Raw genomic sequence first — 26742 nt, 5'->3', positions numbered from 1 at the left:
GTAACAGTTCTGGCTGTCCTCGTACTCACTCTGTACACCTGGCTGGCCTCAAATTCACAAACCCACCTGGGTTTGTTTCCCAAGTGCTGGGATTAAAGGCCTGCACCACCACCTGGCCACTTTTCTATTCTTTCCTTTCTCTTACGGAAATTGTAAACTTCAGCCACATTTCTCTACCCTCATTACTTACCACTTCTCATTTGTTTTCAAAGTTCTCTTTACCAGGGATAATCCTTAATTTCCTTCTCCCTATCCTTGTTCTGTCCAAGTAACAAAAGCAACTACTGTTATTGTTTCTGCAAGGGACACTTTCTTGTCATTTCACTGTAAACATCTCCACAGTGTGAATATCTTACTAAAGTCTTCACACGTCTGTACAACTATAAGGCTATTGATTATTAGAAATCTTCATTCAGTTGGGCAGAAAAGAGAGTGCGAGTGTGTATCAAATGGGAAATAAGAGATGGGATTGTGACTGTCATCTGAAACCTGTGAGGATGGCTGGCTCTTAGCTCTCCTGTGCTGTGTTGACCCTATCTATAGTGTAGGTGGGTAGATGATGTTAGATGCGGATGTGCGTAGGCTTTTAAACTGTTATACACAACTCATTAATTGGATACCTATTGTTGATGACTACGCTGCTTTATGCTCTTTAGATTCTTGGTTTTTGATCATAATTTAGGCATGTGTTTCCTTTTTCTGAAGAATGAATATATGTATTTTTCTCTACTTCATACAGATGAACTGAAGCACATTATTGGAGCTGAGACAACACGGAAAGGTATTCTTCGTGTTTTTGAAATGTTTCAGCACAACCAGTTAAATAGGAGAATGGTGTATGTCTTCTTAGAAGGCTTTTTAGAGACCTTATTTCCACAGTATAAATTCCGTGAACTTTTCAACAAACTTCATTCAAAGTCAAAGCAGATGCAGAAATATAAACAGAAACTTCAAAGTACTCAAGCGCCTTCTTTACAGAAAAGGTGACACTCCAACCTGTAAAGCCGGTGTTCATTTGTCCAGGACTAACAATGTGGACACACCTTCCGCAGTGTCATCATAGGCTGTTGCGTCTGTACCAGGCTTTGAGTGTCTCCAAACAGATCACTAGTACATCCACAAGACTGGTTCTTCTCATTCTCATCTATAATCCAGCCACTACCAAGAGAGATTCCTGTGTCTTAAATGATTTGGTGCATAATTTGCAACATTGAGAGGATACTGCCCCCATCTTGTTCAAGAATGGAGTTGGTCTCTTCTGTTCCAGACGAATCAGCATTCTTCACCTGTGACGAAGTGCCAGAGTGTGTGTGTGTGAGCGATAAGGGAAGCACAAAGCAATGGGTCATAGGTCACTCGTTTGTTTCATAGTTGGAGACTGCAGAGTGTGATTGGGAGAGGTGTGTCTCCCTCGGTAATCTTGTGGGTCCGTGTCAGCATTTTGCTATCATGTGGGTCAGCAGGTGAGTGGTCTTTAGAACAGTTGTTTCAAGGTCTGGGAAAAGTGACAGAGTGCCCTTAGTGTAGGAAATAACCCTGTCCCAAAATGACAGTTTTGTTGTGTAAAGTAAAGCACTATAAAATAGAAGCAATCAAAACTAGAATTTGATTGGGTTTATTGTTCATTGGTATAGATTTCCATTGATTGCTGTGTGCTTTAAGGGCCCAGCTTGCTCTTAGGCACGCGGCTCTCTCCTTTCCTTTGGCACTCTGTGCAGAAGAAGCATGTGGTAGCAGCTCTCTTCTAAGTTCATTTTCTAAAAATCTTTTAACAGATTACTGATTATATAGAAGGGGAATTATTTATTGTAAGAACTGCCAAATACATTCTGTCCTTCTGAACATTGGAAATTTAAACAGTACTCTCTTAAAAGCTACCATATGATAACTTTAATCATATGATCTAGACATGCCTTAGGTAACTACCGACATAGAAAATCAAAGGATTAATGAGCTTATAGTCCTATGTAAACATACAAATGCCTAATTCTACTATGTGTACATATATGAAAATAAATAATGAAAACAGAACTGTACTATTTTTTAAAATATGCTTTTATTTATATTTCGCATAATGTAAAATTCTAAATAAAGCTAGTACACAAAACCCTTTGGTGTATACATTTAACTCTCTAATATAATTTTATATATCAGAGAAACAAAATACCTTTTCCAGTTTTGGAGCCTTTACATTTCTTAGTGTTCCCCCATTTTGTCCATTAAGAAGTCTTCATATCCCATGTATGCAGGATTTCTGTACTTTTAAAAACTTCCAGTGACTAAGGGTTTGGATATATCAGCTCTTTTGTTTTAAAAATATTTAACACTAAAACCTTAAAATAGTGAAGCTACTTTTCAGACCACTGAGCCAGTATCCTGGTATTAAAAGAATGTTTGGGTGCTTACAGTAACGGACAGAGTATCGATGTCCCTGTTATTTTGGGAGCTTTAAGATTAGAACCTGATATTCATGTCTTGCTTTTACCTAGATGCTTTTCACCCAGGGAAGCCTGTGAACAGAGGGAAGCCTTCCTGTAAAGCTCTATGATATTTATCAGTGCTGTTGTGCATATTTGTAGTATGCATATATTCAGCATGTTGCATGTCTTTCAGAATTACATATGTAAAATCCTTTTCTTGAATCTTGCAAGCAGGAAAAGATTGTGTTTTCCCGGTAGAAGAACTGTTTCTTGTACTCACTATATATCCTGCCCTTGTCCTGCCGGCCCCTCCCTCTGCCCCAGGCTTAATTGGAATTGTCAAACATGTCTGTAGGGAGCATCCATAGCCCACAAGTGCAGTGATCCTCGTACATACCCTTGCCCATTTCAATTATATTTTTACATGGATAAATCTAAGTATATACAGAAGGATTCATGCAAGAGGCAGGTGTGTACATATGAAATGCATTTCTATGTGAGGTGAGAAAACTGACTGTTAACCAGGGGAAAAGGTCATATAAAATGCATAGTCTCCTAACTGCCCTGCAAGACAACTGCAATCATACCAAAACAGAGCAAAGGGGAAAACAACCATTTGAATAAATGTTTTTAAAGTAATTTTTTGAGAAGAGTTTTTATTTCAGGAGCAGAAATGTCAGATGATCACGTGTCTGCACAAACTGTGCTTCACAGCAGAGTGTGACCGTGCTATGGCTGCCAATGACCATAAATGACTTGGTCCAGCTGTGTAGAGTATTTATCCCAGAAGCCAAGTACAGTGTGCCACGTGTAATAAAGTTGTTGTATTTCATGCATTTACTGCACATATGAACACATACACTAAGAGGCTTCATGTCTTCTCATGTTGAGTTTCTGAGTGCTTCTAAGTCAGTGATGCCTTTAGGCAAAGACCTCCAAAATTAATCATTTTTGGGGGGTTTTCTGTTTTTTTGGTTTTTTTGTTTTGTTTTGTTTTGTTTTTTTCAGGTAGTGGGCAACTACATAGAAACCATCACAGCTTATTCATCTAAAATTTGGTTGTATGACTTAAATGTAGCACTCAGATGAGTATTTCTTATAATTAGGGTATTCCATGTAGTTGCTGGAAACAGTTGTGCCATTGGCCAGTGGATGAACTTCCTTAGCCTTAATTTAAAACGAAACAAAAAAATTATTCAATATTTCGGTTTGATCACTATAAGTTTGTGCTGCAGGTATTTGGGGAAAAAATAAACAAATGTGAATGAAAGTGTACCAATTTTTAAAAAATTAAGAACAACATAAATTTCACAATCTAAAGTTTTAATTTGTGCAATATTTTCATTTAATGCATGTTTCTTTGAGAATTGTAAAATAAGTACATTTTTAATGTTTTGAGATATAGTTCTGTCTCCTGAATCCAACAACTTCATTCTGTTGTTGCTGCACCTTAATTAAGGACTTGTTTTAAAAGTCTTCTTGTCACTCCTTGTAAAATTATTTTATTAGTAGGAAATTTCGCTTATGGGAGCATGGCTCCTGTATTATAAGGGAAAGCTAAAGAGCACATTTTGGGATTTTAATTGTTAGAAAATGACCTTGTGCATATGATTGTATGTGTCAGTTGTCCTAACTGCTCTGTCTATGCTCTCCTTTAACAAAGGGGAAATTATCAGAATGTCATTTATTTTTATTAACTAAAATGATTAAAATTTTTTATTTGGTTTATGTTATGTTCTGTCCATGAGAAAATACTAATAAAGTATTAACAAACACTTTCACTGAGTTTACTTGGCAATATGTGTTATTTTTAAAAATGTTGTTCAGTAGTCTTGTTTTTACAATCTTGTGTTCTTTCATTTCAGTTTAGAAATTGATTCTAAGAATATTGATGAGCTACTGAATAGTTAAAACTAGCTGGATTTAATTTTTTTTTATGGGACAAACCATTGGCCACACAGTCTTAAACTTTATATTTTCCTGTCACCTAAAATTATGTAGTGATTTTCCAAAAAACAAAGGTCCAGAAATAGTAATCCATTAGCAAGTTATATTTTATGTCATTTGAAATTCACATTTTAGCTGGTATTTTAGACATACTCTATTCTAAAAGACAGTTGATTAGGCATTCAGTAATGCACTTGATTGATTTAAATATGTATAGCCTTCTTGGTCTAGATCCATAGACTGCTCAGATAGTAAGTAAGTATCTATTACCCAATATTGAGCTAGGAGTATTCACTGGAAAGTTGTAGAATCTTTGGTTAGGAGGTATAAACTGTACTGAAACAAAAAAAAACAAAAAATGAACATTTGGAACACAACAAATAAACTTTTGTAGTATGTCCAGTATTTGGAAGAAAACAGAAAATAGGGCAAGTTAATAGTTGGTTGTACAGAAGATGTTAAGTGGAATTTGGCTGTGAGTACCAGAATAACTAACTGAAAGAAGGGGGCTAGATGATTTCCTCAGGAAAGTGAGAAAGATGCTTGCCACAGAATTCTTTCTCCTGCAAGAATTAGACCAATTAGTAACCATAAAATTCAAGGAGAAAAACATACAGTTCGTTTTATAATGTTTATGCTGGACATTAACCTGTGTATATAATGACAGATAATGTGCTTGATTCAGGAAATTTTGTAGCAGCTCAGGGCGAAAATTGTACTTCTCTAGTCATGTTTATCAGTGCAGTATATGAGAAATACATTAAATGTGATCTTTAAGCTGGGGTGATCTTTGCATATTAGGAATGGAGTAAAATCATAGAGGTATGTGTTGGAAGTCCCCACTGCCCCCCTGTTTCACTAGCAACTCCTTGGACCATAGCAACATGATTAAGTAAACTAGACAAAAGACAAGCAAGGCTTTTCCTGGAGTATGGAGTGACAAGCTTAAATTGCCAGTGGTTCCTCCCAGGGAAGTTATACAAGATGGGCTTGATTCCCCCAGCAAGGACTTAGGACAAAATGTGATATTTGGAGACTTGTGCCCAGGGCCATCCCTATTCCTTGGCTCCCTGCCTTTTACCAAAGATCCAGACTCTAAGGATCTCGGTGTGAACTTGGTTTCCACACAGTCAAGGTTTAGTGAGCTGCTTTGTTAGTTGGAACACTCCTACAATCACGTTCTCAGCTGAGAACTGGGGCCAACCCAACTGACAGCGCTTCTTTGAGGGGAAACAGCCAGGCCAGCTCTGCGGCCTCTTTAGCAGTTATTGCAAGGGAGGGAGGAGAAGTTGTACAGTGTTGGAGCAGCCACACCCTCAAGTGCAAACATGGCAGAAAATGTTTACCTGAAGGTGAAAGGAGAGAATGTCCAGTTGATAATGGTTGTTGTAGTTAAAGCGACTAAAGAACGAAAGACATGGGATTTCCAATGAAGATGACCAGAGTGAGCAGTGAACCCATGATCCAGCCTTAGAATGCACAGGTACTATTTTGCCTTCAGTTTATAGAAGGGACTTGTTTGTCCAAGGTTTTCCAACGGGGGAGTACTAAAGCAACCAACCCCAGCTGTCTGGTTGGTCTGGCTTCTCAACTTCTAACACTGGCACTGGACGTTCTGGGCTGTTTCATACCTGTGGGCCGTGCCTGAGAGTCTGTTAGAGCAAAGACCTGACAAGCTCCGGGTTCCCTAACAATAGAATAATTCTAACTTGTCTTAAGTAATGTGGAGTGAAGGCAGGTGTCTTTCTTCTAAAGGGGTGCTTTGCCCTTCGTGCAGACTATGTACTCATGGAACTCTGGGCTGACCAGGGTACCACCTAAGTGCATTCTGCCAGGTGACAGGGGCGGGCCAGCATCATGCCTGAATCCTTAACATGGGAACATGAGGGATCAAGAAGACTAGGTTGGGGGAGGCACCGAGGGGGAGAGCAATGAACAAAGTATCTTGATAGAGGGGGCCATTATGGGATTAAGGAGAAACCTGGTGCTAGAGAAATTCTCAGGAATCCACAAGGATGACCACAGCTAAGACTGCTAGCAATAGTGGAGTGTGTATATGAATGGGCCTTGCCCTTTAATCAGATTAGTGACTGCCCTGATTGTCATCATAGAACCTACATCCAGTAACTGATGGAAGCAGATGCAGTGACCCACAGCCAAGCACTGGGCTGAGCTAACAAGGGGGTCAAGATCATGATGGGGAAAAAACACAGAGACAGTTGACCCCATCTGGTGGGAGAGCATGGACTCTGGACTGACAGCTGGGAAACCTGTATAGGACTGACCTAGACCCTCTGAATGTGGGTGACAGTTATGTGACATGATCTGTTGGGGGAGGGCTGCTGGCAGTGGGACCAGGACCTATCCCAGGGCCATAAATGGCTTTTGGAACATTTCCCTATGGTGGAATATTGCTCAGCCCTGATACAGGGGAAGGGGCTTAGTCCTGTCTCAACTTGATATGCCAGATTTTGTTGATTCCCCAAGAAAGGCCTTACCCACCCCCCATGAGGAGTGGATGGGAGGTGGGAGGGGGAACTGAGGTTGGTATGGAAAATGAAAAATAAAATTTTTAAATAAAAATTTAAAATAACCATAGGCACTTGTCCTAAAGTGAATAGCACTATTAAAGTTTCTATTCATGTGAAACTTGGTTGTATCTTCCTACTGGAAAGCCCAATTTGAATACTGAGTTTCCTGTGTTGATTAAATGATTCAAGGAAAGTTTTTTGTCTGCCCAAAAGATTTAAGATTTTGGTAATGAAGAAAAAATAAAAAAAAAATGAAATGTATTCAGTGATTCCCCACCCCAATTGGAAGTTGTTTAGTCTCATAAAACATGAGACTACCTCTACACTCAATATGTCTTGAATACGTATATGTCTGATGATATCCTTTCACCATTATTTTTTCTTATACCCTTCTTACTCGTGTCAGCCCCTCTTCTATTGTTATGGCTTGTTTGTTGCCCACTGCATTTAATTAGGGCCATTAGCGTGAGAATGGATGGAGCTTATTTCTCTGAGCAAGGAGAACTTAACCAACAGCTTCCAAGAAGAATGTGGACACCCCCCATTTCAGTTCTCCACTGACTTTAACAGTAATGTTAACAGTGACGTTAACTTGCCTGAGCCCCCTCCTCCATGGTAGTATTGGTGGTTCACACTGTAAGTCTTGTTCAGGTAACCACACTGCTGTTGTAAGTGCATGAGTGCAACAGGCTAGTGATATTCAGAAGACATAGCACTCCTTCCCATCCTCTGGCTCTTAAATTCTTTCAGCTTTGTTCTCTTCTGTGATGTTCCTTGAGCCTTGAAGAAGGGAATACAAATGTCACATTTAGGTCTGAGCACTAAACAGTCATTCCAGTATCACCAATCATGAGTGTATGGTAACCACAGACAACTGCAAGAAGCAGCTTCTTTGACCAAGGCTGGGCCCAACACTAAATTGTAGATATAAACGGAAGTGTTTAGAAGCCAGTTTGACATGTACATATAGCAAAATTACAGTAGTAGGCTCCCTGTAGGGCCTATGACCTCCCCAGGCATGGGCGTTTGACTAGATTTTCAAAACCAGGTATGAGTTCCCTCTTACGGAGCAGGCTACTTGTATTTTAATGGGTAAAGGCCATGGATGTTACCATAAAGAACAAGCAATGCTCTGAGGCTATGAAACCTGAGTTGAATTCATAAAAGATGATTTCTTCTGGAGTTACAAATTATAACATGGTACATATTGATATCCTATTCGATGTAATTTTTGAATTTTATCTGTGGTGTTTGGGTACATCACAGCTTATTCATTCACCAGTTGGAGGACAACTGAGTTATTTTAAGGTGTGGGTGATTATTAATAAAACCGTCACGAGTACTAGAATGGACTCCACTTCCCTAGATATTCCTGGGTATTTAGAGCTTGCTGTTCATCAGGTGATGATGCTCCAGAAAGATCAACCATGGAAAAGGGGTGAAGGATGACCTTCATGACCAACCATGTCATGAAGCCTGGATACCTCAGCATGCTTGTTCTTCCTGATTGGAGAACACATTAAATGTGCAAAATGGATACAAAGAACAAAACTGAAACACATTTAATTCAACGATTGAATTGGCTTTTGAAAATGACTGGAGAGTCAGGCAGCATCCTGAGTTCCAGGGGAGTGCATAGGAAGGGAAAGTAGAGAGAAGATTCAACAAAAAGTGGTACATTGGCCATTGTAAGATATAAACAAAATCTTGTTGACTTCATTCGATTTAGCTGTCATTTCCTCATCTCTACAAAGGTCAGCTCTCAGAAGCAAGCAGCTCAAGTTTCATGTTGGCGGTGGACTATCTTAGCACCTGTGATTCTGTCTGAGCTCTGCTGCATTTCCTTTAACCAGGGGAATAGCCTGCTTCCACAGAAAGTCCCCTAGAACTCTGTTGCAGAACCTCCAAGACCACCTCTTCCTTTGGTTGGTCCTAATTGTTTTTATTATAGTAATGCTACAATCATAGGCATAGTGTTTTCCTGATTTCTGGATTCACTCTACTGAACTTTCAATGCCCTGAAAAGGTTATAGGATTTATAGCCAGTTTACTGACAATAAAGCTGGCATCAGACATAAAGATAAGCCTTATTTGAATCATGTTTAAAGCCTGTCTAGCTTTCATGTTAGCATCAGGATTGTATTAAAGTATACCAGGTGATGTCAGAATAAGTACTCATGTGCAAGTCTATGGACATGTGTGTGCCTTTTTTGACAAATCCTCAGGATAGGGTTTCTGACTCGTGTATAAATACTAACTTTCTATAGAAGATTCAGCACTTTGTATTCCTGCCAGCAGTTTGTACTGTTGCAGGAGGTCTGTATCTGTGCTAATGTGGTCTTACAACTACTGAGAAAGAAGAGCTGAAGTACCTAACTGCAGTTGTCATTCTGAAAATTTATTTATATGCATACATGAGTATGTGAACATATGAATGTGCACCAAAAGAGTGAAGGTGCCTTTGGAGGCCTGTAGAGAGCATTGACTCTCCTGGAACTAGAGCTACAGATGGTGGTGAGCCACTTGATATGGGTGCTGAGAGCCAAACCCAAAGTCCTCTGCAAGAATAGTAGGTATCTGTCTCTCCAGCCCTTCAGTTGTCATTCTGTTTGCAGGTAATTCTGTTGTCGGATTGCACATCACAGTGTCCCTAATACTTTCTTATTATATGCATCCATGTTTACATTTTTGTTTTTAATGTTTGTATGATCAGTTGGTAGATTTGTAGCTTACTAATATTCTTATCTATATGATATTGCTTCTCTTGAAGTCACGTTGCCTTAGGAAAACAGATGCAATTCCAGCTTTCTCCTGACTGGTGTTTGAGTGGTATGGCATTTTTATTCTAACTTATCTGTATCTTCCTATTTCAATGAGCAATAAACATGAAAACTGCTCAACATCCTTAGTTAGAAACACCAAGAGATTTCCTGACTCTTGTCAGTGTGGCTACCATTGGCAAGACAAACGAAAACAAATGTTGTTGATGTCAATTGTTGATGAGAATGCAAATTGGTTCAGCCATTATGGAAATCAGTATCAAGGGTCCTTCAAAAATTAGCTGTAGAACTACCATATGACCCAGCCATACCGTTTCTGGATATATCCCTGAAGAATTTTAATAAATCAATATGCCACAGAGATACCTGAACATCAGGTCATCTACTGATACCCATCTAAGCTGATTCTATACAGCTTTTATTGCTGAGACTTGATTCTCTAATTGGAGAGTGATCAGAGGGTCACCAAGAATTTGGAGAGAGAAGGAATGATGACTATGAAACACTGGATCTTTAGGATAACTATTCAGCATGAAATAATTATAGACACGTGTCAGTATTGATATGTCACATGTAAATGAATGGTCCTTATAAAGAATGAACTTCCTTAATGAGCACTATGGGCTTGACTGTACCATTTTGATTCATATTTATACTATACAATTGACATAATTATACTACAGTGAGCAACTTTAACAATTAATTAGAACTCACTTAAGTTCTTTCCAAATTATTGGAGTGCAGTAAGAACTGATAGTACAGAGAACATGATCCATTCCAGATACTTCCGAGAAACAGGTCCACTAATCAATATAAAGCAATGGTGACATCATTGCCCTCAGAGCACTATGGTCTTAGATCCTGAAACAGCCAAATACTGATGTCCTTTCTCATGGACTATAAGCTTTACTTATTCAAAATCCAGTCTTTTTCCTTGCAAGACAGGATTTCAACTTGGTAGCATTTTATATCCTATTCATAGGTAGGATTATAGAGTCACTAAGAACAAATTGGAATTCTGGATCCACCCAGTCTCAGCAGTGTGACTTCACACAGATTGTGTGCACTGCCCCTATAACGAAGTCTCTGTAGCTACAGAAAAGAATAACACCAACATTGGCCTCAGGTGATTCTTTCAAGGATCCATGAGATGAAACATGCAAAGCATCTGGATGTCAAAACTCATAAAATATTATCCAGGATTACTGATATTTATGAGATTAATCATCAATCAAAACTCTAAAGAACCACTCTAAACTTCAGCGTTAGAAGATGCCACACTATTTTCATGAATTTAAAGGAAGTTTAACTTCCATGGCTACACCTCAAAAGAAGTAAACTGAGTCTAAATGTAGAAAACTAAAATCACAGCACTCACCTCTACACCAACATCATGCAGTGGCCTCTGTGTACTTGCCAGCAGATGGACTGAAGGGAAACATTTTAAAAACCTTACTACTTGCAAACTAGGTATTATTTTGCCCATGTAAGAAAATCACCCAAAGTAACCTGTATAGTCAACAAAAACTGAAGAATACAGATGGCTCTGCAAAGGATAGAGCAAACATCACTTAGAAACAGGGGTAAGTCAAGCGTGGTTGCGCACGCCTTTAATCCCAGCACTTGGAAGGTAGAGGAAGGCAGATCTCTGAGTTTGAGGCAAGCCTGGTCTATAAAGCAAGTTCCAGGAGATCCAGAGCTACACAAGAGAAACCCTGTCTCAAAAAAACATGAAAAAGGAAAAATGAATTGGGGGGAAGAGGGAGAGGGGGAGAAGGAAAGAAAGAGAAAGGGAGGAAGAAAGCAAAGGAAGGAATGAGAAAGGGAAGGAGAGAAAGGAGGGGGAAAGAGGGAGGGAGAGAGGGAGGGAGGGAGGGAGGGAGGGAGGGAGGGAGGGGGGGAAGGAGGGAGGAGGGAGGGAGGGAGGGAGGAGGGGAGGGAGGGAGGGAGGGAGGACAGGAAGGGTAAATCTCACAAGACAAATGTCTTAGGCTGACAAGAGTTTGACCCCTAGAGAACGTGCACAGAGAGAAGGGCCAGGCTGTGCTTGTCAGTGACTCAGAGCTACCCGAGGTGTGTTCTGTCACCCAGGGACAGGGACCTGGCACAGCAAAGATTCCTGCTGCTGAGAATTCATTTTGGCCCCATCTCTGGGCTGTACAGCTCCCAAGTAAATGCCCTGTGACTAAGATTTTATAGTTTGGGAAAGCCTTTGAAACCGTTTCTTCTTTCTAATCATCTAGGCAATGTGTTTGGCACTTTCTCACATACTTTCGGGATTTCTCTTCTAAGGACATTCTAGTAATCTCTGTTTGAGAATGATTTCTCCAGTGACCAGAGTCACAAAAGTGGCCAGAGAACCCTGTGCTAACCAGGAAAGCCCGATGCTGTGCTCTGCAACACAGTGTTACACTGCCTGTGGAAGTTGCTTTTTTTACTCTGCTCTGTTTACACTGATGAATCTGCTTCCTGAACTATGAATAGCAAGGGACAGGGTCTCAGCACAACTAGCAAAGGATTAGCTTTCCCCACAATTACTCACTCAGCAGAGGGGATCAATTAGTGAATTCTATAAAGTTGGTTTTTTTTTTTTTTTTTTTTTTTTTTTTTTTTTTTTTTTTGTCCAGCTCTAGTTTGCCATCTGAGGTTAGGAAACCCACACTACAGTTCTCCAAGCTACAGTTCACCTTGGGAGGTAGGGAATACAGGCACACTTCTGCCCTGTCTCTGATTCACCATTAGAGTTAGAGAGCCTGCCCACACCTTAGCTGTGGGATTAGCCAGTTGAGGGTGGGAGCACACTCATACTTCAGCCACAATTCCTGGTCACCATTTGAACTTTGGAAGGGCACTGTGAGCCACTTCTGTGAAAATTATACATTCAGAACTCCAATTTCAAGAAGAAACACAATTTCCAAGCTGGTTCACTTGGAGGAACAGAAAGAACAGAAGACCAGCATAGTTTGGTTTAGGACTGAGCTGGAGTGAGGAGACAGGCCAGAGCTGGACTCCCATGGGGTGGAAACTGAGAACCTGCTGGAATAGAATGCACCACAAGAGAAGGAAGGAGACACAGCATGGTTGACCACTAAGAGAGGAACGGGATGCCTGTTGCTCCTTAGATGCTTTTCAAATCCTACTGCTTTGAATCCAAAAGGTGAAAGCTATAATTAAGAGAAGGCCAAGATGAATTGCTCCGGCATGCTGAGAACATATGGTGTCAGAAAGACACTGAAGCTCAAAGAGATGGTGAGTTCAGAAGTTTAAGGTTGGGTTTAGGAAGGATAGCAAGTTTCCTAGAAGCCATGGTGGACATTTCACAGATAGCGGTTAGCACAACACAAGCCTGAGCAAGGGAGGAAGGAAATGCTGAGAGAAAACAGTTCCAAAGATCAAGCCAAGCAACACAGAGACACTTCCTAGAACAATTCAGGAGTTTTAAAAATCATAGGCATAAATGCAGCCAACCACCAGCCCCTAGTGGCTGTATGGCAAGCCCCTGCCTGTCTGCAGGTGGCATGGGCAAGGTCTAGCATGAGACTGAATTGTCTTGAGAGTGGTCTCAGAATTTAAGAGTCAGCAGGACATCTGAGAGAGAACTGGATTGTGACAAGCCAGCCTGTGCCATTGTCATGAAAGCCTTCAGTTTCCTAAGGGAAAGCTAAGGCTTAATGGCAACTGTTCATTCACCTCACAAGTGAGCACACCACAGTAGGTGCCATCACTCTTCCAACCATCTTGGGGAGAGCTTCTGAAAGCCCATGGCTAGGACTCTGCCTGCTGTGGAATAGTTGCACTGGGGACTGTCTTGGAAGATTCTCAGCAGTAGCTGCTATTTTTTTTTTTCAAGACAGGGTTTCTCTGTGGCTTTGGAGGCTGTCCTGGAACTAGCTCTTGTAGAGCAGGTTGGTCTCAAACTCACAGAGATCCACCTGCCTCTGCCTCTTGAGTGCTAGGATTAAAGGCGTGTGCCACCACTGCCCAGCTGCTGCTGTTTCTTCTTTCCAAGACATCAAAAGAGCAACTGTGCCCTTGCTATAGCCAAGCTGCTAATCACGCCAACTGAATCTGATGAGCTGTGTGCAAACGCCCTCTGGGAACCTGTTTCATCATCTTTTGTTACTTTTCTCATCACATTTTACACCTTCTAATTTAACTTATTTGTGGACCCTGTCCTCCCAACTGTCCTGGCTGACAGAGAGAAAGTCAGAGACAGAGAGACAGAGAGAGACAGAGAGACAGAGAGACAGACACACACACAGGAGAGAGAGAGAGAGAGAGAGAGAGAGAGAGAGAGAGAGAGAGAGAGAGAGAGAGAGAGAGAGCACTCAGCTGGGGATGTTTCAGCTTTACATGGGTTGAGGTTTAAGCCAAGAGCAGTGGCCAAATTACACTGAGGCTTTGACGGAAAGCAAAAGCAAGCAGTGCCTCATCCCAGCACTGGTAACAAGACTATGGTCTTATTGTTGTCTGCAAAGCTCAAAATCTTATGACACTGATTGTATTCAAACAGTTTTATAAGTGACACTGGGGTATCCCCCCTGATGAGCTTTTCAGTCTCCTTCTTTCCTTCCTTCCTTCCTTCCTTCCTTCCTTCCTTCCTTCCTTCCTTCCTTCTTTCCTTCCTTCCTTCTTTCCTTCCTTCCTTCCCACCCCTCTACCTTACCACCCTCCTACCTTGTTGGCGGTTGAGCCTAGGTCTTCTAAATGCTAGCAATTTTTCATACTGTGTTACATACCTGGCCTTTGTAATATAAAAAATTGACTTTGATTAGAGTAGCCTTCATGAGCTGCAATTTTGATGTTATTTTTGGAGAATGTGGGAAGACCCTAGGAGCTACCATCAGATGGACATGCCTAGGTATTTAGAAAGTTTGTTTTGTGTCCTGAGCTTCCCTACAATGCCATGTAGATATAGATTGACAGGGTAGTATACTGATATTCCTTGACTGAAATTGGGCCATGTCCTATTGAACACATTCTGAGTTGAAGTAATTGTGAGTTGAGAATGTGCTTAATCATCTGACCTCCCAAACGTTAATATAAGCACTGCACAGATGTTAGTTACTGCGACTGTGTGAGTGGCTCATGGGTGTGCTTGCATTGCCACCCAGCATCACCATGTAGTGCATGTTGCTGTATAGGGAAGGGGTCTAGTGTCAATTTTTCAAGCTTGCTTTCTATTGAAATCTTACTTTTGTATAATTGTAAAGGAGGATCATATGTTAGGGGCTATCTGGACTTTCTGCTCTGGGAAACATGCAGTGAATTTAATCCTGATTCTTATTACTGCTGTTTCCCAAAAGGCAAGTGACCTATAGCATTAAGCAGGCAAAATATGAATTTGAAAGTCTCATCTGAAGAGAGATACAATCCCATCCACAGGACAGTATTTCTTGGGATCTGTTTCTGGTGAAAGCATGGCAGGAAAGGCACTTCTGTGACTTTTCTGGGGAAATAAGGGAAGTTGGTAACAGCACAGTATACCAAACACACAAGTTTATCTCAAGGAATAAAATGATAGTTTAGTGCAAAGACAAATGCCTTAGGCTGCTTCAGAAATGAAAAACAGCCTGCTCGGATATAAAATGAGGCCAAGAATAAGCTGGACTATGTAAGAGAATTTACTTCAGGAGAGAAGGCCTATCAAGCCAGATGTGGGACACAGAGGAAGAAGGTGGGTTAATAATGGGAGTTGGGATATGCAGGCTTGTTGGTATCCCACCTGTATATCATGACAATCCTACAATAGTCTACAAAGTCTCATTGTAAACATCTCTTAAGAACATCAGAAGAAAATGGAGAATTCCTTGGTAACCCTGAAATGGGAAAGATGTTTCTAATGATGACTTGGGAATCCAAGAGATATGAAATAAGTGTTAGTTAAAAAGTTCAACAATCCCCCTGCCTTGTAAATTATTCATAAGCAAATATGAACCTTGTAACTGCATTCAAAGCTACCAAAATCTTCATTGATCTCCCAAAGATCAATTTTTAACCAAACGGTTTTTATCAGAAAGGCAGTGTGGGGAACACATGCTCACCTTGCTCTTCAGCTTAGTGAGGGAGCTCATGCTTTCATAGCAAGCTTCACATTAGGAGAGTGATTTCTTTAACAAGCTGACTTTTGATAAACACATTTCCTCAACGAAAGAATTGCAATGTTTAAGAGTGCAGACTCCATGGTTTGAGTTTTAGCTCTGCTGGTTTCAGTCTACATGGCTTTGGCCTTTTGCTGACAAAAATGCAACTCCTACCTCAAATGTGATAGGAGGCAGTTTATTGGAGCTAAAAGTAGGTGGGTATGGCACATTTAGTTTACTCAAAATATCATATTCCAGTGCAACAGTTTCAGGAAGGTTTTATAAATCAAGACATTTTTCAAATTTATTGGTGAGACTATCAGGTTATACCAAAGCCTGCTATAGACTCAGATGATTTGATGACATTCCTAGCCTTTGGTTGGTGAAAGCTGATAATATGTACATTTCATGAATATTTTTCTAACAATCACAAGGTTGGCTGTTAAGTCAAACACAGAAGTGGACAATGGATGGCTGTGATCCAGCTGAAGAACAGCCCAAGATAGTTTGGCTTTGACTATATAATAGTCTGTGTTTCGACACTCACTGAGGGTCTTTCAGCCATTTGCCTTGCGGAGTATTAAACACAGAGATGGCTTTTAATTTTGTGGACTTCACTTGACAGTCTTGAACCTCCAAAGGATTTGACCTTAGTAGTGTGGACATCATACTGTTGTGATTATCCGGCATGTTAATACACAGATAAAGGACTTAGGAAAGCATCTGGCCCAAGTTAAATACAATGGAAATGTCAAGAGTCGTCACTGTGTTCTAAATAACAGTGTACTGATTTCATAAACTTCTGCCTTGTTATGGAACTCTTTCTTCAAGCAGGGTATGGCCATTTCAGTTCTATAGGTGATAGTGTACAGGAGACAAAGGCTGGACCCACTAACACTGCTGCAGGCAGTGTGTATGGCCTACCTTCTCTGCAGATGCATAATTACCTAATGATGGTGGTGAGGAGGAGACTGATGACTGCCCTTGTTGCTGGAGCCACCCTGGAAGTTCAACTCATTGGTTGAACTTCCCACTGGAAGTTGCCCACACCACTGGAAGTTCAACTCATTGGTTGACCAAGCTAGATTTCAATGCAGGAATTTCTTTGCCCTTGTCTTGATGTCTTAGGTGGGCTGAACAGAGTTTGTTTCTCAGGGAAAGACATGCAACAGTCTGCCTTTATAATATTGAGGCACCTACTCTGAATGAAGTTATGTGTGTGTGTGTGTGTGTGTGTGTGTGTGTGTGTGTGTGTGTGTGTGTGAGATGAGTATGTGGTGAGTGTGTGTGGTGTGTGTGTGTGATGAGTATGTGGTGAGTGTGTGTGGTGTGTGTGTGTGGTGTGTGTGTGTGTGGTGTGAGTGGTGTGTGTGTGGTATGTGTGTGGTGTGTGTGTGTATGTATGTGTGTTATATGTGTTGTGTGTGGTATGTGGGGTGTGTGTGTGTGTTGTGTGTGTGGTATTTGTGTGTGTTGTGTGTGGTTATGTGGTGTGTGTGCTGTGAATGGTGTGTGGTGTAAGTGTGCTTGCTGTGTGTGGTTATGTGGTGTGTGTGTGGTATGTGTGTGGTGTGTGTATGGTATGTATGTGTGTTGTGTGTGGTTTGTGGTGTGTGTATGTGGCATGTGTGTGTGTGTGTGTGTGTGTTGTGTTGTATGTGTGTGGTGTTTGTGGTGTGTATGTGTGTGTTGTGTGTGTGGTGTATGTGGTGTGTATGTGTGTGTTGTGTGGTATGTGTGTGTGTGTGTGTGTGTGTGTGTGTGTGTGTGTGGCGTTATTTCCTTCTGGGGGGGGGGTGAGGCAATAAGCTCCTTACAGTCTCTTTCTTTCCAGTACACATTTAGTTCGAGGCCAGGTTCTGGAAGCGGGGTTTACTAACCCTGCTTGGGTGTTGCACTGCAGTTAGCAGGCAGCTTTTTAAGGAAGCACTGCCCACAGTCCCCTGGGTGGATGACTCCAGCTTTAAAGTATAAAGCCTTAAGGAAATTGGCCAGACTTAGGTTCTTTTAAAAGTAACCATGGGTTTTTTTGTAACACCATGTCAGAGAAGACCAGCCCAGCAAGGTTTCAGAGCTCACACTGCTGGTTTTATTGAGGTGCAATCGCTTCGAAAGTGCCTTCAGCACATTGCTCATTTGTGCTTTACATCCTGATTTCTGTGGAGGTCAGGGAACTGCATTTCTAACCCTGAGCCCTGTGAGTGTTTTCTTGACACAATCATGTTAATATTTTAATGCTGCTTCAAGACATTACAGAAAAGGGAGAGTTTGACTTATTGTGCTATGAAATTGAAATTGGTATTTTGGCAGAAAGCATTGCAGTTGATCAAGCCGGAAGCCCAGCTTATCAAGTCCTAGGCTGGCAACGTTGAGAAAGCATCTTCAGTTCAATGGAAACCCTGTAGCCTTTAGCACTTAACGTCCACAGGGGAGCCTGTTCACAGGGCATGATGGGCATTGCCTGGCCAGTGCTCAGGTTTCGGGATCCTCTTCTGGTTGACTGTTGCCCTCTGCTGGACAGTCCAGAACCCAGCGTAAGTAAGGAGATGGTCGCTTGTTTTCACCGAAGAGTCTGCAGTATCCGAAGACAGTGGAACAAGAATAGTTTACATCAAAGACACAGTAGGTTCAACCAGGGGAAGAGCTGGAAGACTACAGGGTCGTGGAACCCACCACCCAGAGAAAGGGGGAGGGCAGAGCTGGAGGAATTTTCTCCATGATAGTGTAGACTGTTACACTAGCTTACTTTCTGGTGACATTAGCGGATGCTATGCACACTCATCCCCGCACTCTTCATCCGAATTCTGTAGTGCCTGGGAGTCAGTCTTACTCTGATTAAGCAATATTTTCTGAGATATGGCACTAAAAGCACAAGAAACTAAGGGAGAACAGTAAACTGGACTTCATCAGAGTAAAAATGCCACAGCTCAAAAAAATAGTATCAAAGAAAAAGGGCAGCCTGCAGCATCGGTTCTCAACCCACCTAATGCCGTGACCTTTTACCATACTTCCAAGTGATGTGGTGACCCCACAACCATACAGTTTCTTCATTGTTACTTCATTACTGTAATTTTGCTACTGTTACGAATTGTAATGTAGATATTTTTGGAGATAGAGTTTGACAAAGGGGTCATGACCCGCAGGCAGATAACCACTAGCCTACAGGGAGAAAGTATTTGCAAGTCTTATGTCTGTTAAGAAACTTGTGTCCAGGATCATGAAGAACTGAAACTCAAAAATGAAAAAGACAAACTTCCCAGCAAAACTATGGGCAAAGAGTCTGGATAGGTATACTTCAAGATGAAGCAGGGAGAGGGAACGAACATGCAAATAGTCAGGATATAGTCAGGATGCATGAGGAGAGTATCCACACCACCGGGGAACACAAACGAAACACCGTTCAAACATCTCTACATCCAGTAGTATGTCTTTAATAACAAACACTAACAAGAGAGGCTGCAGGTGGGCATACGAAGTGCTGCCCTGGGAAACCATTTGCCCATTTCTTCAAAATGTTTTGTGAGCATTATCTTAAAAGATAGCAATTCTATCCCTCTATTTGTACCATGATAAATAAAAATTGCCTCCATATAAAAGCTTGTGATCAAATATTTTTCCAGAGCTATATTTTTAATAATAGCATGAAGATGGAAACAACACACATGTCAACAAACAAATGAATACACAAAGTATACGTTTACATAAGGCAATACTATTCAGCAATGTTGATGTGGGGTGTTGTTATAGTTTCAACATGAGTAAATCTTGAAAACACTAAGTGGAAGAAGACAGTCTCAAAGGGCAGCTAAGGCACTGCACTGTTCCAGTGAGCCCTTCTAGAGAAGGAACAGTACAGAGGTGCAAGGTAGGTCACGTTGTCCCAGGTCTGGGCAAGAAAAGGAACAAGAAGTAAATTTAGTGGATACAAAGTTCCTTTTGGAGTGAGGAGAATATTCTAAAATTAGGTGATGGTGATATTTGTGTAATTCTGTAAATATGTCTTTAAACGGAATTTTTACTCATTTTAGTCCTTGTGTGTGAGAAAGTGGGGAGAGGTAGAGGGGGTGAAATCAAGCACTGGAGCAGACAGACAGACATGTCAAAGTGCACATCTGAAGGTCAGAGGACAGCACTCAGGAGTGGTTCTCTCCTGCCGCCTTGTGGGATTTGATAATGGAGTTCAGGCTGTCAGACCAGCATGCAAGAACTTCAGTGAACTGAGTCATTTTGTAAGCTCTAGTCTGTATTCTTCAAGTGTGCCACATGTAACGAAATTGCAGTAAGACTATTAAAACAAAAATTAACACTGTGAAATAGATAATGTATCAGTTTAATGGTTGAAGCAGCTGTATTTACTGATGCTAATGCTAATGCTAATGCTAATGATGAAGCCAATTCTCAAAAGAACCAAAGCCTGGATGCTGACCACAGAGAGGTAGCCAGATGTGGTTTTAACATGGGGTCTATGTTCTTAAACCTGGTGTCGAGCCAGAACTCTAAAATATATTGTCCTTTTATTGAGGGCTCACCATTTTCACAAGGAATGGTCTGAGGATATGGAAACAGACTGATGCTCAGAGAACAGAGAGCTCCAGTGCATCACAGAGGACATGTCTTGGGGTACTGGTCCAGATGCACTGAAGTATTGACATATTTTAGCATCAACTGATGCCCCTGTTGAAACAGCAGACACCCTGGCTACATTACAGGTATACTGGTTCAAAACCAGACCACAATCAGACTTTTGTCAGCTGGGTGGATGAGGCCAAAGATTCTGGTGATAACTGGTAGTTCCCTGAACACAGGCCTTGTTGACCAGATGTTCTGGTAGTTCCCTGGACATGGGAACTATCAGATGTTTACCAGATGTTTTGGTGGTAATTGGTAGTTCCCTGAACATGGGGCCTTGCTGAACAGATGTTTTGGTGATAACTGGTAGTTCCCTGGACACGGGGCCTTCCTGACTAAGGGGCTCCAGGGAACACTGTTCTTCTCCTGGCCTTAGAACCTTTGGGGAGCAGCAGGCTGATGTGTGCATGAGGTTGAACTCTAACCATGGCATGGGGATCTCAGAGCAAGGCTCAAGAGGCAACACATTTATTTTAGGGACCCATTGTGGGACACTGTCTCACTATGTTACCCAGGCTGTTCTTGAATTCATCTGGGATTACAGGTATGTGCCATGTCTTTATAGTAAATCAGCTCTGATAATATCATTTTAAACATATCCTAAATACTCAACAAATTGTTAATGTATACTTTAATGCACCCAGTGCTAATGTGCCATGATTCTTGACCTATATATAGAGATATACTTGGCCAGTTTTACATAAATTGCAGTTGGGGCTACAACTAATATGTGGTATCTTATAACTCTGTCACCAGCTTTATAATTTCCTGCCAGTCACCACCCGTACCTAAAGCATGGCAAAGACTTACGTCTCTCTTGAAGATTGTAAGCCAAACCAACATGTCAAAGAGTTCTCACTTGTTGTTCATATAATTGACCATTTCTCCAAATCCTCCCCTCTGTGTCCTACAAGACTAATTTTTACAAAAGATTTAAGAGAAACCAGGCGGGAGGCTTGCAAACTCAAGACCTGCCTGGCCAATTTAGTGTCTCAGAATTAAAAACAAAGAAGTCTGGGCATGTAGCTCAGTGGTGGGTGCTTCTGAGACTGTGTGACCTTCCAAAGGCATGAGTCTATAAAGGCCTGCACAAATAACTATTGTGGTGTTTATGACTTTAAATTCATTTAATATATGTGACAGTATACAATACTGGTTTTTGTCCTTCATTGTAATTCTAAAATTATTCTGGAGCAAAAATCAAAATGTAATCTAATCTCTAAACCTCACTATGCTTTGTAATAAATACACACTGAAAATGTCTAGTAAGTGTATTCTGACACAAAGCCTAGAGTTCTCAAATCCCACCATTGCACCCCAACAATCATTCTCCCTGTGTTCAAGATATTTAGTAGAGAATTTTCTGCTTTTCTCTTGGGTATGCACACTCAAGATAGGAATTACTGATTCTTAGAGAAAGAAGGGTAAATTGGCATCAGAAGAAATGAGGCTGAAGAAATCTTGCTCTGAAACACACCCTGCCTCCCCAGGCATGGTACTGCCCACCTGTAAGCCTGTCCCGCCTCTCCAGGCATGTCAGTGAACACTGTAACTCCGCCCCATAGGCTCGACGGTGTACACCTGTAACCCCAACACAGGGTGGCCAAGGTAGGAAGAGTCCAAGTTCAGACCAGTCTGGGCTACAAAGTAACACTGTAGCTAGAGAGAAATGCCTGCTTTGATCTGCAGAAAGAACAGAAAAGGGCATATCTGTTTCTGGTTAAGAAGGATTAAGAAAACATCTTGAATAAACTGACAGAAACCTCTAATACCAATCGATGAGTCACTTAACTATAAAAGTATGCTTAGTACCCCTCCACATGTAGACATCTAACTGCCTTTTCCTATTTCTTGTGAGAACCTATATTCTATTTTCGTATGTTTTCTTCCCTGTAGACAGCACTAAATTCCTTGGGATAACAATTAGATGAACAAACCTCATTTGCAGTTCCGGGGCTTTGCTCATAGTGTGACCCAGCTGCCTGTCTCCCCTTTGCCCTCGGGATTGAAGAGCGTGACAAAAATGAGAAGTACATGTTCTTTAAAAAGTGTAGGCATGCAAATCACTTGAAACCCATTTCTTTTCACATGTCCCAGACGACCCTGTTGGTGCACAGAGCATGAGGGATTTGATACTGACTTTGAGCCTGTTGGCCATGCCTGGGGTTAGGGGTGAGAGGCAGGGGAAGTAGTCCCCAAGTTTGAAGGTTAATGTTAGGAATCCGACCATTCTGTCTGATACTTGTAGCAGTCTCAACCATAAAGCCCCTAGTAATACGAGTGTATAGTGACATTTGGAACATTGGGTAGGCTCTGCTTTCCAACCAGAGCCTCTGTCAAGTGAGCCATTAACCACACGCCCGTGGCACTGAATGGAGGAACACCTGCTCCTGCTGCTGCAGGAATTCTGAGGGTTTCCTTGAGCATGGCGACTCTGGGCCACCGAACGCGGGGTGAGAGCTCTTCATTTGGTCACCCTTTGCAAAGTGTGAATACTGAGGTACAGGTTTAGAAGGATGCCTGCCTATTTAGAACGAGCTTTTTACTTTTCAGGAAAAGGTCAGACTGTTTCAATGATCTTTAAAGATAGGACAGGCCACCAAGCTGTCAAGAGAAGGAGGAAGGGGTACTTGGGCCTTTTGGGTCTGATTGGGGTTGGGGGTACATTGCTGACCTGAGACGTGGTGGCTAAAGCCAGTGAAATCATTGCTCATGGAATTGTGTTCTGAGAGGGTCCCATTGTTTGAAGAGGCTGAAACACATGTGATTGTCCACTTTCTCTTCCGCGTTGGAACACTGGCACACATGATCGCTGCAGAAGCACTGTGGCAATGCAGATGGACAAATGTGGATGGACATCCGAGGACCACAGGACAGATCATGGTGCCTTTGGAAGTGACCATCGCTAGGGTATAGGCAACTGTGATCTTTTAAGTAGATTCATTACAGTGGAAGATCCTTCACCACCACCTGTAGATTATATTTTGAGCTTAGAAATTATAGTGTATTGGGCTTGCAAGATGGCTCACCATATATGGAGCTTGCTACCAAGCTGACTACACAAGTTCTTTCCCTGGACACACATGGTAGAAGGATAGAACTGACTCCTGCCTGTTGATCTTTGGCCTTCACATGTGCACTGGAGCATGCAAACACAATCATACATAATACACGCATGCATACATACATACAAAATATAGGTGTGGGAAGCCTTTAACATTTATTACAGAAGTAGAATTAATATTCTAGTTATCAACTCCAGAATATTTGTTACTATGAATTTGGCTGTATATCGAATATATACTGGGTGGTTTGTATTCTCAAATAGGCCCCAGAGAAAGGAATTCCTTCTCATTGGGGCATCAGCAGTAAGAGCTGCAGCCTCCAGATCTCACACTACATAGCCTTAGTTTTTCCCTTTGATAGAGCACTGAGAAGTTACCTTTAATCAGTTAACAGTTGTAAGTCACGCCCCCCTCCCAAGACTTAAATTTGCCAGGACGTTTTCAAGTAAATCCAGGGGAGAGAAGTGAGGCACCTGCTTTGCTCAAGATCTTGCCTGCCTTCCTGGCTCTGAGAGATATGCATACCCTATTGTCAGAGAGTGGTTACATGTGCCTGTGGCTATAACAACTAGAAGCCTCATGGGATAGGAGAGACCTCAGGAGAACTTTTAGAAGAAGGAACTTTGAGACACTTTTTTTTATAGGAGCCTCGAGAGAATTTTTAGATCTTAAGAGAACTTTAAGAGAGCTTTAAGAGAAAGGACTTCTGAAGAGAGAGCTTTTAGAGAGAAATCTTAAGGAGAGCTTTTGAGAGAGAACTTTTTGGGAAGAGCATGTTCTTGAAGAATAAAGAGTCATGAGAGGAACTTGTGTGTGAGCCAGTTTATCTCCTTCTCACCCTCAGACTCCTTTTAGAAAACCCTTCCCAACCGCTGTCTAGCCCTTAGCTTGGACCCCGAGAGAGCATTGGGACTCAACACTCTGGTTATCTAGGTATTATGGAAAACATATCTACATATTCAGATGAAATTTTTAAATTTTAAAATGAATGTATAGCCCTGGCTCTGGTAATTACCCTTCTGATGGGAAATTTGATCTTCATGATCCACTTATTCTGCTAGGAATTAGTATAAAAAGAAATGACAATTTAATTGCAAGTTACAAACTATGATACAAATTCATTATTCTGAAAGCATTGTGAGTTTGAGAGAGCAGAGTCTCTGTCAGGCTCCAACTGTCAAATCTAATGCACAGTGGGGTATTGAATTAAGACCTGCATGGAAAGACCTTTGTACTGTCATCACTAAAGCTTCCTGCTTCTGAACACCATTGCAAAGGACTAGGGGAGGCACCCTTGAGAGCCTTGGCTAGTTTGTACCAATCTAGACCTAGCAGTTGTTAAAATAATGAAGTGTTTGTATTCCATTTGGTACATGTCTTCTGACAATTTCTGAGTTTTCAAAGAAGTATGTTGATATGCACTGTTGTTTACAAATCAAATAAAAAAGCAATAGATCCCAATTTAGTGTTTTAGACAGTTGCAACATAGGGTATTTTTGCTTTTTAATGGAAGTGGACCAATATTCGAAAATTCTGAGGAACGTGGGATGAATTTTTGTATTGTCGGCTTGCCTGGAGTCCCTGTTCTCACTGAATATCAGTACAGCTCCCTCACTATTGTGACAATAGTTTATAATTTTGTAAACTATTCCACAAACAGCACTCTCCCCACTGAAGAGAGTGGGATTTGTATATATTGTTTTTGAGAGCTAATATATCCTCGTTTTTTTGACCACCAAGACAGCTTAATAAAAAGCAGTTGGTTTCTGTAATTGAAAAACCAGAATATGAAACTCTTATTTCCAGTTTAAACAGGGAACCAAAGGCCGTGGCAGGGACACGAATATTCTGAAGTAAACATTGTGAGCCTGTATGTGATTTTTCCATGCCAGTTGTATCATAAATAATTTGTGAGGAATTGTCTTAATTGTTTTATATCATCTCTGTATTTATTTTACATTTAACTTTTTTATTTGCTCTCCTCAGCAGTCTAATCTGGGATAGGTATTGCTTTCCATTGGAAAGGAGAGGTATATTCTTGATAATCTACCTCCAGTATGCTCTTAGCCTGATGAAAACCACTCAAGAGGGCAAGCTCTTGTGGATGGGGCTCCCTAGTTGTGGACACCACTTTACTCAAATGCAAGAAATGCAAAGTGTGAATGACTGATAGCCCAGTCAGCCTTCTCTATGCTCTTCTTTGTCCTACCATATCCTTGGGTTCAAATATCTGTAAGATAAGGCAGGGAGAAGGTGGACCTCAGGCAAATGCACCCTGATTACATAATGGCCTTAGTAAGTAACTGCAAGGTCACATGGCAGCCTTTAACTTGAGAATCTAGGCAACCACAGGCATGCTTACCTGACATGTGAGGATTTCTGGCACAGAAGATTTAAAGTATGATAATGGTGTTGTTGTTGCTGGTTTTCAATGCTGGGGACCAAACCCAGGGCTTTGTGTGTAAGCAAACTAAGGCTGAGCTAACCTCCAGACCTAGGATTTTTGAGATATAATTCCATATGTAGTCCAGACTAGTGTTAAGCAGGATCTTCCATAATGTCCTTGTGTTGGCTAGTGTTTATGTCAACTTGACACAAGCTAGAGTCATCAGAGAGGAAGAAGACTCAATTAAGAAAATGTTGCCATTTTGGGCTGCTGGTTTGGGATGTAGGCCATTTTCTTAGTTACTGGTCTACAGGGGAGGGCTCAACCCTCTGTGGGTGGTGTCACTCAGGTCTGTGGGTGGTGTCACTCAGGCTGGTGGTTGTGGGTTCTATATGAAAGCAGGCTTAGCAAGGCATACAGAGTAAGCCAGTAAGCAGCATTCTTCCATGGACTCTGTCTCAGCTTCTGCCTCCAGGTTCCTTCCCTGCTTGAGTTTCTGCCTCCAGTTTTCTTTCCCTGATTGAGTGATGTGGAAGCATAAGCCAAAGTGACATTTTCTCATGGTATTTCATCACAGCCATACAAATCCTAACTAAGACAGACCCTAATGCTACATTGTGGGCATGTGACTAGTTTTCAGTGTAACTGTCTCCCCTATGGCAAAAAGTACATGTATAATAAAACACCAACTAGCATGGACTCTGTCACCTTATTAATTTTCATCACTACTTTGGGAAAATGGAAACGTCACTGATGATCAGAGGATGTTGTGGTTGATAAGTTTCCAGACATCTCATCTGAATTACTGGACAGAATCAACAGTCTCTAGATGCAAAGTCCCTTATGGGGATGAATCTCCTGCTGCCAGCCACATTAGTTAATATTCAATTAATAAAGAGAA

The 26742-nt window shown here is 41.4% G+C and overlaps 1 protein-coding gene across 3 annotated transcripts in view; it reads left to right on the top strand.

Moving 5' to 3' along the window:
• Snx13 (sorting nexin 13) overlaps nt 1-4205 on the top strand; it is a 103669-nt gene extending 99464 nt beyond the window's left edge. For 2 of the 3 annotated variants that reach the window (XM_027419754.2, XM_027419753.2), the window contains exon 26: nt 740-4205. In XM_027419754.2, coding sequence (XP_027275555.1) covers nt 740-987 — 248 coding nt within the window. In that variant the 3' untranslated portion in view covers nt 988-4205. The remainder of the gene's footprint in view (nt 1-739) is intronic. The other variant, XR_004770030.1, reaches the window with a different exon arrangement.
• Nucleotides 4206-26742: the final 22537 nt, after the last annotated feature.

Source organism: Cricetulus griseus, chromosome 5 (assembly GCF_003668045.3).
Source record: "Cricetulus griseus strain 17A/GY chromosome 5, alternate assembly CriGri-PICRH-1.0, whole genome shotgun sequence".
NCBI lineage: Eukaryota > Metazoa > Chordata > Mammalia > Rodentia > Cricetidae > Cricetulus > Cricetulus griseus.
Note: the sequence above shows the minus strand (reverse complement) of the source record. Positions and strands in the feature narration are given on the sequence as shown.